Here is a 12,574-nt window from a genome sequence, read left to right on the forward strand (position 1 = left end):
TATTTGACAAATGGTAAATTGCTATGCTTTACCTTAAGGAATAAGATACTTAAATTTATTTCTCCCTTCCACTTTACAATCTCACAGTGACATTCTCTACCAGTGTTATGTGAGCAGTGGTATATATTAAAATAAAACAAAGCACACATCACCCAAACACCACAATCTAGACTTTTTTTTTCTTTTAGTGCTAGAGATCCAATCAGGGATATTCTCCCACTGAGTTGCATCCTTAGCCATTTATATTTTTTCTTTTAAAACAAGTTCTTGCTATTTACTTTAGTCATCTATCCTCTTGCCTCAGCTTCCCAGTGTGCTGGGTTTACAGGTGTGTACCTCCAGCTAACAAATATATCTGTTTAATATAAATTCTATATACACACAAACATATATATATATATATATATGCATGTATATACTGACTTCTTACATGTTCATAATTATATCATTATAATTTTTCTATCAATTTATACTTTTCCAATTATATAGTTATGATTTAAGTAAAAGTTTTAATTGTGTTTTATACATCAGCATCTACAACCAGTGAAAAAATAATACTCATCCTTGCATGCTTGCTTATCTGACCTGAAGTGACACTCAGTGCCCCCATGTGTGCCCTGCAATACCTTTCATGCCTCCAGATGTTTGTGGCCCTCTGCTTGCAACCACAGCTGTGTGGTAACAGAGGTGAGCCCCCTCCGAGTCTAGTCATCACCATCATGTGTCCTGCAGCATATTTGCAAGAGCACAGCCTGTCTCGAGTGGCAGATGCCAGGGAGAGTGTAGTTCAAGTGATGACTCAGCCCATCCCAGAGAGCTTTGGGAAGGCCATGGAGATGAGGAAGCAAAATCTCAAATCATTGCTGACACCTGGCCCCTGCCTCTGAGTGGTTCAACTCGGAAGGGGCTTGGAAAGCTCATGGTTTTGTCTAGAACTGATAGGGGCTTTTGTATTATTCAGGAAACTGTCATGAAAGCATTGAAGAAGGAATAAACCTTTGTGAATAGCTTATCAACAACTTCCTAGGCAAATATGTTCACTCATTTCTTGAATATATGTAGAAGACAGAGAGCTGAACAGAGATGCTCACCTCCCTTAGTAATTCTTCTCCTGACACCAGGTGCCTGAGGTCCTGGGGCTGCACGCATGGAAAACCAGCCATTTGATGTCATTATTTTCACCTCACTCCTTTGTCTTTCTCTATTCCCTTGCTGTTCTTCCTTGTTTCAGTTTGATGCCATAAACTCCCTCTTTCTGACGTTCACTTAATAGTTCAATTAGGGAAGGAGTTAAAAGTTCAGGAAACATTTAACTCACTTTCGGGATAAGAAAAATAGCCACCTTATAGTCTCAGCAGCAGTCAACCACGGGTGAGTTGTTTTGTTTGATCTGGGGGGTGTTGACAGAAATGGGGGAGATTGCACTTCATTCAAGGGAGCAGGCCCTTCTCTGTGAAATCCCACTGAACAGTGACAGTCATCTTCCATGGAATGGCCCTCTGCCGCTGGGCTGGCTCGCCATGGAAAAATATCACAACAGATTTCCAGGAAGTAAGAAGGACTGGGATGGAGCTTCAGGACATTTCTGTTCCCTCTGCCCTTTTATCTGATTCTTTCCCAAGAAGTCCAAAAGGACTTTTCCATGGGCAGAGGTTAAAAGGAAATAATCATAATGTAGTCTCTACTGGTGTTTTGTTCTCTGCTATTCTCTGTGAGCCAGACACTATATTAGGAGTTTTGCAAACAGCACTCGAGGCAGTATTTGAAAGATAAATAACAGAAAAGAATATTCAAAATCAAAGTAAGTGTGCTTTGCCACAACAATAATTTCACCTATTCTTGTGTGTAACAATAAGGAAGTAATGCCTTCCCTTCTTATTCTATTTTCTTTTCACTTTCTATATCAAGCCTCAGATACGTTGGAATTGGTGAATAAAATCACGTGTTTTAAAAAGATAATCAAGACCACCTGGGCTTTGCATAATACATATGTTTATTTAACATTTGTTATATAACATTTGTTATATAACTTCTGCTATATGCCAGGAGTTGAGAAACTGGAGTACAGAAGTTATGCCAACTCTGAAATTAATCATAACATTGTTATCAAATTCTACTAACATATTAAAACTAACAATACAGACTAGGATATGCTGTGATAAAGGAACACAGAAAGTCTACGGGGGTATATAATCCAGTTCTGAGAAAGAAGTAAAGGTTTCTAGAATAAACATTTTTTAATTTTCTACATATTAAGTCCCCTAAATATCAAAATTTGCACCATCTGTTCTCATTCTTAGAAGCATATAGATAGTAATTAAACATCCTTATGTCCGATAAAGGAAGATATGTAGGAACTAAAACTTTGTTTATATGAAAATTTATATAAAAATATCATTTATTTTGTATTTTGTATTTTTTAAACAAAGGACATTGAGTTTTATGGTCACTTATGGGGAGACCACAATCCCAAGTAATAGAATTATTGAGTTCAAATACCTACCAAAAATATCTAAAATGTATGTTTTATGTTATTACTTTGTTTACACAACAGAAGTGTCTGCAAACTTCTGATTGAAATGGAATTGTTCTATATTTCTGTGATTTAAAAATATAGCCAGGAACTAGGAGTTTAAAGATTTAACCTTTGTGATCAGATTTAACCTTTGTGATCAGTTTTCATGAGAACATATTAGCTTAATGCTATATAATATTTAGTTTAAAATAAAGATACTATTCTAAAGGAATATAGAACTTAACATACTTCAAGAAATCCTAATATTAATGCATGCAGAGACAAGACAAACTTTGACTGCATTGAGTAAACAAACCCATTTAACAAAATGGGATTCAGATGACATTGACTGACCAGTCTATGAAATTCAATCTAAATATTAATTCTCATTTTTAAAATTTTGCACCATTGACTGTGTTGATGTAGATCAGTGGTTAGCTGAAATTTTGAGATGACTCTGCCAAAATTCAAAGTCTAGAATCAGTTAAGACAATAGCTAACTGCAGCTGATGGCAGAAAAATAATAAAGTACATAGGAGCTTTAGCTTCAGTGTCAGACATTTTTTAACTCTATTGTAGTGGAACATTACTCATTTCTTTAGAGAAATAAAAATATAACCAGTTGCTAAAAATACAGCACATGGTTTATGATACCAAAAGATGCCATGACTAAAACTACTTTGGATTTCCATGACTGAACTATTTTAGCTCTGAAAAACTTTTCAGAAGTTTCTACATTCACAGAATAAAAACATTTAATGAAAGAAAAATGGTTACCCAGACATTCATTGAGACCAACAAATTTTCATATTATATAGGAATAATTTTTGGACCTAGTGGTATCCTAATGTAAGCTTGTAATGCACTGTCATGTGGTAAAGGCACATTTCCATTTGCTTCTTCAAGTCCCTGCTGAAATTTGTCTGAATTACTAGGTCTACTCTACTTTTAAAAACAACTTCTTCTTTACTGATTTAAAATGAAGAAAAAATGAGTTCAATCCAACTCCCCAAAATGAAGAAGACATGCAGTAAAATATAAAGTCAAAAAGGGTGAAAGTTTAGTATTTTACATCTTCCATATTCTAGCATACATCATGAGAAAGAAACTGCATTTATTGATAATCATTATTCTGTTCTCCAGATTATTATAACTAAGGCTATTTTAGAAGGAAATAATATACATAGAAACATAAGCAAGATGTCCACATTTAAACACATCACTGGCAGACCCCCATCGTGTCCATGTTCTTGGCCAGCCTACAGGCTCAAGTAGCCTGGAGATGTACCGGAACATCTTCTCCATTGTTTTTGCATGAGGCAGTTTGTGTGAAGGCAATGAACACTCACTGCTTTCATCCAAGTACTGCATTTTCTTTCCCTTCCATGGTCTATTATGGCAGATTTTCAGAAGATATTTTGCTCCACAATGTTTTCAGCAAAATTTTTTTTAATCTGGGCAGTATAATTGAGCAGAGACAGTATGAACTGCTCTTTCAGATACAGCTACAACAATTTTATTTCTGACTACAGAAGCCATTTATTTTGTTGCCTAAATTGCAGCACAGTCAAGACTAAGAAGCAAAAAACTGCAAATAGAGATCAAAGTGCCCATTACAGTGTAATCCCACTGACTAATAATGAATGCATTCATTTTATTCAGCTTTGTATTTCCAAATGAAGAAGAGTAGGGGAACCATTCTGAAAGTATGAAAGTAACACATGCTTATGGTCAAAAATCAAACAAAAGATGTTAATAATGTGTAAAAGTAAAGGAGCGTATATAAATGTAGGAACTCTATGTACTTTCTACTCATTTTTCTATAAACCTAAAAATATAAAAAATAAAACATTAACTTTTTAAAAAGTCATTTGTAATCCTACTACATGGAGATAATTACTGCTAACATATGACAGCATGGTCACTATGATTTAGTGATTATATTTCCATTATTTAACCCCCACTTTTTTCCTTGGTGAATATGTTCCTTCCCATAGACTGCTATAATTTCAGTCTAATGTTTGAACAGGATTCAACATACACACTTTTATGAGATGTATGTGTTATCATATATATGATATGTTATACGATATGGGATGCAACATATATATGTTTATGAGATATATGTATCATATATATATATATATATATAGAGAGAGAGAGAGAGAGAGAGGTGAGATGAGAATCTGCAAAAAAAAAACATTTACAACACTTCAGCAGTTCTCTACACTATAAATGTCTAGAAGCTACTGGACATTATTTTGAGCACCTCATGTAATTGTAGAGAACAAAAGTAATTTTCATTAATATAATCATGTCTCAATACATTTAATATTATAATACTTATACAAGTTTTTGTTTTCTGATGTATGCAGTTTTGGTGGGTATACATTATATGTATGTTATACATGTTATATGCTTTTACATAATAACTGCAGTTCTGTATACAGATAATTTTACATACATACAACTTTTTATGAAACTATTGAAAAAACATTTAAAGAAATCTACAAATATTTGTTTCTAGCTTCCTTCTACCTGCCTTTACTGCCCCTGCCCTCTCTTCTGTTTCAGCAGGACATTAAATGTTTTTCCAGAATCTCCATTTACCCTTTGTTTTCCTGTGGCTGAAGTGATGCTCCTGTGACACAGAGTGTTTTTCCTACACAGTAGAGCAGAGTGGTTATGATTAAGGGCTCTGAGATGGGCTTTCTAGGTTCAAATTCAGCATCAGCACCTACTAACACCCTTAGTCTTCAGTGGGGTACTGAATCTGTGCCTTCTATACAATGAGACAGAGCTAGGCAGAGTGCTGCATCTATAATCCCAGCTACTAGGGAGCTGAGGCATGAGGATCAAGGCCTGCCTGGACAGTTTAGCAAGACCTTGACTCAAAATAAAAAATAAAAAGGGCTGCAGATGTAGCACATGAGTAGAGTATCCCTGGATTCAACTCCTAGTACCCCCAGAAATAGAGAGACAAATGAATGTGTAATGTGTTTAGAATAGGGCTTAGCAAATAGTAAGAACTCCATATGTACTAGCTCATAATCTTTAAGGCTAATGAAATAATGATGCTTTTAGAAATTTTACACTTAATGAGCTATGCTTACTTGAAGCAGCCAACATGCACATCTATTGTATACATAAAGTAAAACTGAAAAAATTATGTTAGCTGCAAAGTCTACCAATAAAGTCTTTGTCTTTTTGATACCCTTTTCTAGTTTCTCTCACAGATTGCACATTTTGGTTAGAAGTGAGGTCAACAGAGAGCCTGAACTTGATCTTGAGCCTATTTACCCTCTGTCAGATCAATTGTAGGAGTGAATTCCAGAGCAGAGGGCATAGTCAGGATACTAAGATTTTCTTTATTCATAATTCCAATCTACTGGCACTTAGAAAAAGTCCAAGCTTGTTTAACCAAATCTGCTTGAGACATGAGTTAGAGGAGGAGCCCCACTTGGGTATTGAAGGATTAAATCTCAAAGGGATTTAGGTATTTAAATTCTATACACAGAACTGTCATAGATGACCTATTTGAAAATAAAATTGGCCAGTATAGGTTAGCAGTATAGAATGAGTGCTATTTGTGATTCATCCTGTCTTACTCAGCTCTACTTGCTATAAGAAAATATCAAAGATGGAATAGCTCTAATAACAGACACTCATTTCTCACACTTCTAGAGGCTGGAGACTCCAAAATCAAAATGTTGGTAGCTTTAGTTGGTAAGGGGCCTCCTTCTGACTTACCCACAGTTGTCTTCTCACTGTATCAATCAGCAATCCTTGTGTTCTTGTGGAGAGAGGTTTCTGTCTTGAGATTCTTACAAGGACACCAATACTAACCCAAGGGGCTCCACCCTCATGGCCTCCCCTAAACCTCACTCCCTAAGTCGCCTGTACCATTACACTGCAGATTAAGATTTCAACATATGAATTTGAAAGGACACCAGCATTCAGACCTCAGACTTTCCACGTATTGTATACTACCAGTAATGCCATGGAGTTCATGACCTAAAAACTGTCCAAACCTGGGCTAATTGCCCAAACTAATGAAAAGAAATCCATCAAATATTTGATTTGAATGTTCCATGGCACTTTTTATATTTTTTATACTACAGTCAGGATAATTTTTATGTTGAAAATTTTATATTTGGTAAGATTTTATTTCGTACAAGTAGGTACAGTTCGTGGCCTTACTACAGCTGATCTTAATAAGAAATCAGCAAAGATGTTTCTCTAGATGCCACTTTGAACCTATTTAAAGTAAAACTGCCTGAGAGAAGCGCTTGTGCATGTAGTCTTCATTCATTTCCTCTCCTGTTCTCCCTTAAATCAGCCCTTTGAGCTTCTATCCCTTCTATTCCACCAAAACAGTTCTTGTGAAGATAAACAATTTTCTGAACCTTCACTTTGCAAGATCTAGTGATAAAAATCAGTTCTCAACTTACTTGACTTGCCAGGAGTCTTTGAAATATGGTCCTTCTTTCTCAGTTTCTCAGTACTTATTTTGTACTCAGCTTCCCACATCTGTACACCCAATGTTGTCCCCATTTGGGGAGTCCTTCTCAGCCTCCTTTGCTCAGTCTTGCTTATCTCCCTAATGTCTCATGTGTAAGCTAGAAGAATTTAATATCACGACTTTTACAAAGTTGAGGGTGAGGATCAAGAGACCCCCAGGCATAGTAAAGCCCCCCAAAGGCTATGAGGGTCTATGGCTAACAACCTCTAGGCCTGAGGGACCCTGAGAGGGGACTTGTAGGTGGAGTAGAGGAGAGAGTGGAAGCCAGCTCTTGGAAACCAGAGGGGAGCTGAGGAAACATGCCAGACTGTCTTGGCTCCTGCTCTCCAAGTCCCGTTCTGTATTCTCTTTGGCTGAACCAGCCAGAAGCCACAGGGAAAAGGACCATTCGATGCTTTTTTCCCTTAGCTTAGCTGCTGAGGCATAGAACAGGGTGCAGCATGCCCCTTTGAGGACTGCATCTGCTGCTATTCCAGCATTGTTTATAACCAGCAAAAAAAGTGAGGTTTACTGTTTTAAAAATAATTGTGAAGAGTTTCCTGTGTGGATGTGAGACTGAGGGAAACAGACTCCCCATCAAATTCTAGAGTATCTATTTCAGATTCACCATGTCAAACTATTGAACTAAAAATTTGTTATGGTTTTACATAATGCTACATTTTTTCAAAATGTAATTATGCTATTTTATTATTTTTAAATTTATTTATTATTTGTTTAATTTTTGAATGTGAAAACCAATCATTGAGATTTATAACATTATATAAATATAATTTGTATACATATGATTGTTATCTGTCTAGAATGTTCCTTCCAGTTGATGAATAAATTTGTGCATTCTAAAGGAACTGGTATTCTTAAAATGTTAAATAATATCTATATTTTTAATCATAAATCACTCACAAAGAATATTCTTTGGGTGAAAAGAATACCCAGAAAAGTAAGACATTGCAAGATTTGAGTTTTAATCTTGACTCAAGCCGTGAACATCCTTGGCAAATAAGTTGAGCTTGTGAACCTGCGGCCCCCACCTGTAAAGAAGAGGTGGGGCCAGATAATTACTGAGGTCATTTCCACCTGTCAGTTTATAGCAGTCCATGAGAAGGGGTTACTCTCTGCCAAGGGAATGAATGGATTTAAAGGAACTGTGTTGGCAGCATTCATCATTTGGGAAAGAAGTAACAACTGGAAAAGAAGCCATCTTGAATTTTGCATCTAGATTTAAAAAGTCAGTCTCTCGGAGCCTGCACCCTTCATATTTACTTCTTTTCCCCCTCTCCTCCCTCCTGCCCCTTGTAGTGTTATTCTGAAAGAATACGTAAGCAGAAAAAACTCCATCACTAGAGAAATTTTAATTTGCATAAGTTGTTTCAGAGCTAAGAAGCTAAGGCGAAAATTATTGCATTTGTGATTTATTGTGTGTTTTCTCTGTAGAATCAACTGTATTCATTCCCGAGTCTGAATATACCATTGAAGAAAGTGTGGGGGAACTGTTCATTCCCATCAGAAGGAGTGGAGATGTCAGCCAGGAGCTCATGGTGATCTGTTCTACACAGCAAGGTACTTCAATTTGTACAAAAACAAAAACAAAACAATAAAATTGAAACAGCATCCAAAAGATATAAATAAACCTTTTTCACACATTGTTCTGTGGCATTTTGCAGTGAGAGGTATACTTTATTGTGAGGCTTCTCATAAGTGCAAAAAAAAGCATTTATTCAGAAGTTTGTTTCAGTATTGCACTTTTGAGGATTCCTCTGAGAGTGTCTGGGAAGAATATGCTACTTTGTACCACAAGCATCTCTGACTCCACTGGTTATTGCTACGGGACTCAAGGTTTTTCAGATTACAAAGAACAGAAGCCTTTGTATTAGGGGTTGTTTAAAAAAAAAGTCAAAGTAATAGATACTGAAAGAAATGAATTGAAAATAAATTTGAAACCAATGTGAACCAATTTCAAGCTATTTGTTTTGCTCATGGGTAATCATCCTATGCAAGGTGATTTTTGTAATATAAAGTTAAAATTAATACTATGTAAAATTCATTAATACATTAAATGCCACCTCTAGGAAACCAGCAGATTTTCCAAATGTGCAAAAGGCAAACTCCCATGCACTATTGATTTAAATCTCCATAATTTAAATTTACATATATATTTAAATTTCAAATATATATATATATATATTCAAGTATATATCAAATTTATAAATGTAAATATTTATATTCACCTAGAATAAAATTAAAAGCAGATTTCAGCATCAGCCTTGAGCCCTGGATCCCAGAGCAAGTGGCTCAACTAATGAAAAGCTCAGTTAACAAATGTGCAAAACCCAGTAGAGCAGTCAAGATAATTAATGAGGCAAGTGTGTGACATACTTGGCACTTGACCTGTCCATCGTAAGCATCTGAATAGTAGGAGCTATTATTTTGTGACACTGTGTTTATCTAAAAGTCCACGGGCAGGAAAGACTGGAGAAAACAGGGAACGCTTGATTTTATCCCACTGACGCTAGAACTGCTTTAACAGTGTGTGGCCGCAGTGGCAATTCCAGGCTGTTCATATATACAGTTGAGCATTAACTGCTGCGTGTGCGATGCTCGAGTAACATGCTCTGCGTGAAGCCCTTTTGGATCCTCTGTGCTTCAGGAACAGCAACGGGAACGGTGCCGACTTCAGTGCTGTCTTACTCGGACTACATATCGCGGCCTGAGGACCACACTAGCGTCGTCCGCTTTGACAAAGATGAGCGGGAGAGAATGTGCAGGATAGTTGTGATTGACGACTCCTTGTATGAAGAGGAGGAGATATTCCGTGTGCTTCTGAGCATGCCCATGGGTGGAAGACTGGGCTCGGAGTTCCCAGGGGCTCAGGTGACCATCCTCCCGGACAAAGATGATGGTAAGTACGAAGCTGCCAACGATTCTTTTTCTTACCAGGGAGATGAACATCAAAGAAAATTTTCTAGACAGAAAAATGCAAATGTAATAGAATTATACACACGTATGTTATGCTTGATTTTATAGTGTTATTCGTAGTATAATTGCCCGTCTCATTTTTGTTTCTTGATTTATTGTTTTAAAGGGCAAAAGTCATACCTCTGTGTGTTGCCTTTTCTCTGTAGTTTCTTTCACAGTGCCACTTGCTATTAGGCGATTGCACTTTTCAAATTTCATGATGAAGTATTGAAAGAATTTAATAAGCCTAATTTGTTTCCTTTTTGTTCTTTTGCTTTGCTCTCACAAGCTTATCTTTTGGTAACTTTAATCTCAGTGTTTGAGCCTGTTTTTTCAAATAAACCCATCAGGCAAGTCTGCTAAATGAATAACTGGAAAGCTAATGAACATTTGGGAAATTAAGGCTGTTCCTTGACTGCAGAGATCAAATGGAGTGGTTGCATTAGACTACAGTTCCCTGGGGAAAAATTATAATGGAGTAACACACGCTGAAAGAGGAAAGGTAAAAAAGGCCTTAATTCTCCCAGCTGAAGAAGCAGATTATACTTCCTTGTAAGAAAAGAAAATGAGAGAAAAGATTGTAAATAATATCTGAGGAAAGCAAAGAGGAATAAAACGAGACCTAGGGCCCCTGAATGCTGACCTAGTTTCCTTCTCCCCTGGACATTTTCCTCAAGGTAGATGAAAAAGGAAGGACAAGTCTTTCTTGAGGGAAGGAAACGGGAGGATCAGCAAAAGACTTTAATCTCAAGTAATTACACAACTTGGGACACTGAGAATACCAGGAAAGATTTTTTTTTTAATTTTATTGAGTTTATTGGTACATTTTAGGGATACAGTACAGTTACATTCATTGTTGGGATCATGTACCTCTACATGGCAAGTCTTGATTCTCATTTTTTCCCCTTACCTCTGCCCTCCCTTCACGCCCTCCTCCCCTCCCCATCTACAAACACTTTATTTTCATCTTTTCATTCTCTCACATTTTTTTCTTTTCCCTTTTTGTTCTTCCCCTACGCATCACACCTTCCCTACACCTTTAGCTCCTTTCTTCAAATTTCTAAATGTCAGTAATCTTATTAGAATCTTATGCATTGTTGCAGAATATTCACACCAGGGAAACTATTTGGTATTTACACATGTGTGACTTATTTATTTCACTTAGGAGTATATCTTCAATATGTATCCATTTTCCTATGAATGAATCTATTCTCTCGCTCTTTATGGCTGAGTAATATTCCATTTTGTAGAAAAACCACAACTTCTTTATCCAGTTTCCAATGGATGGGAAAATAGGCTATTTCCAAGATTTAGCTATTACAAATTGTACTGCTATAAACATGGGTGCACATACTTCTCTGTGATATGATTCTTTTAGTTCTCTTGGAAAGATACCCAGCAGAGGGATGGCTGGGTCAAATGGAACCTCCAGTCCAAGCTCTTTGAGGTATCTCCATATTGATTTCCATAGTGGTTGCACTAGTCTGCACTCCCACCAACAATGGAGGAGGGTTCCTTTCTCCCCACAACCCCGCCAACATTTGTTATTGTGTGATTTCTTGATAGCAGCCATTCTTTGTGGGGTGAGGTGGAATCTCAGTGTTGTTTTCATCTGCATCTCTCGAATGACCAGTGATGTGGAACATTTTTTCATATATTTTCTTGCTGCTTTTACTTCTTTGTATGAGAAATGTCTGTTCATTTCGGATGCCCATTTTTGGATCGGGTCTTTATATTTGGGGGGACTGATTGTTTTGAGTTCTTTATATATCCTTGATAATAGTCCTTTGTCTGAGGTACAGCTGGTAAAAATTTTTTCCCACATTGTAGATTGTCTCTTAGTTCTGCTAATGGTTTCTTTTGAAGTACAGAAGCTTTTTAGTAAGATGAGATCCCAGTTGTTGATTCTTTCTGCTAGTTCCCGTGCTACTGAGGATTTGTTCATAAAGTCTTTTCCTATACCAATGTCTTCCAGAGTTCTGCCTAACTTACCTTCCAGCAAGTTTAATGTTTCTGTTTTAATATTTAGATCTTTAATCCATTTGGATTTTAATTTAGTGCATGGCGAAAGATAAGGGTCTAATTTTAATCTGTGGCAGGTTGACATCCAATTTTTCCAACACCATTTATTAAAGAGGCTAGGGAAAGATTTTTTGATAGTGAAGGGGTGAAGAAGAATTTGAGAGATAAAGGTAGTCAAGTGTCTGGTGAGCTTATGCCCTGTGCCTGTATTTCTTGTGATTGCTTCTCCTAATGATCCTGTGAAAGATGCTATAGTGTCCGATGGTCACTAGGTTTTAAAACACTAGTGATAAAATTAGAAATGATTTTATGAAGGAAAGATGGAAAAAACTCTTGATTTTACCTTAAACTTAGAATATGCCCTAAGTGTGTAAGGTACTCTCATATTTTAGATGTTTTCTTTGTGTATTAGTTTAATAAAAAGTTCTATTCCATATTTAAATAAAGTGCGGGAATTTTATTTTAAATTGGGTCAAACTTAGAGAGAGTATTTTGAATGTCAAACCAAATAGATCTAAGAATTCATGCTGCGAGCCTATCTACTATATAAATAAATTATATAT

At 36.4% G+C, this 12,574-nt stretch overlaps 1 protein-coding gene across 1 annotated transcript in view; it reads left to right on the forward strand.

Annotated features, from left to right (window-relative positions):
* Positions 1–12,574, forward strand: part of Frem2 (FRAS1 related extracellular matrix 2) — a 183,779-nt gene that overhangs the window by 80,918 nt on the left and 90,287 nt on the right. The window contains exons 5-6 of the mRNA XM_010639174.2: positions 8,469–8,594; positions 9,682–9,933. Of these exons, the coding sequence (XP_010637476.1) occupies positions 8,469–8,594; positions 9,682–9,933 (378 nt within the window). The remainder of the gene's footprint in view (positions 1–8,468; positions 8,595–9,681; positions 9,934–12,574) is intronic.

The sequence above is a fragment of the Fukomys damarensis genome, unplaced genomic scaffold (genome assembly GCF_012274545.1).
Source record: "Fukomys damarensis isolate Sample0158 unplaced genomic scaffold, DMR_v1.0_HiC HiC_scaffold_38, whole genome shotgun sequence".
In the NCBI taxonomy this organism is placed as follows: Eukaryota; Metazoa; Chordata; class Mammalia; order Rodentia; family Bathyergidae; genus Fukomys; species Fukomys damarensis.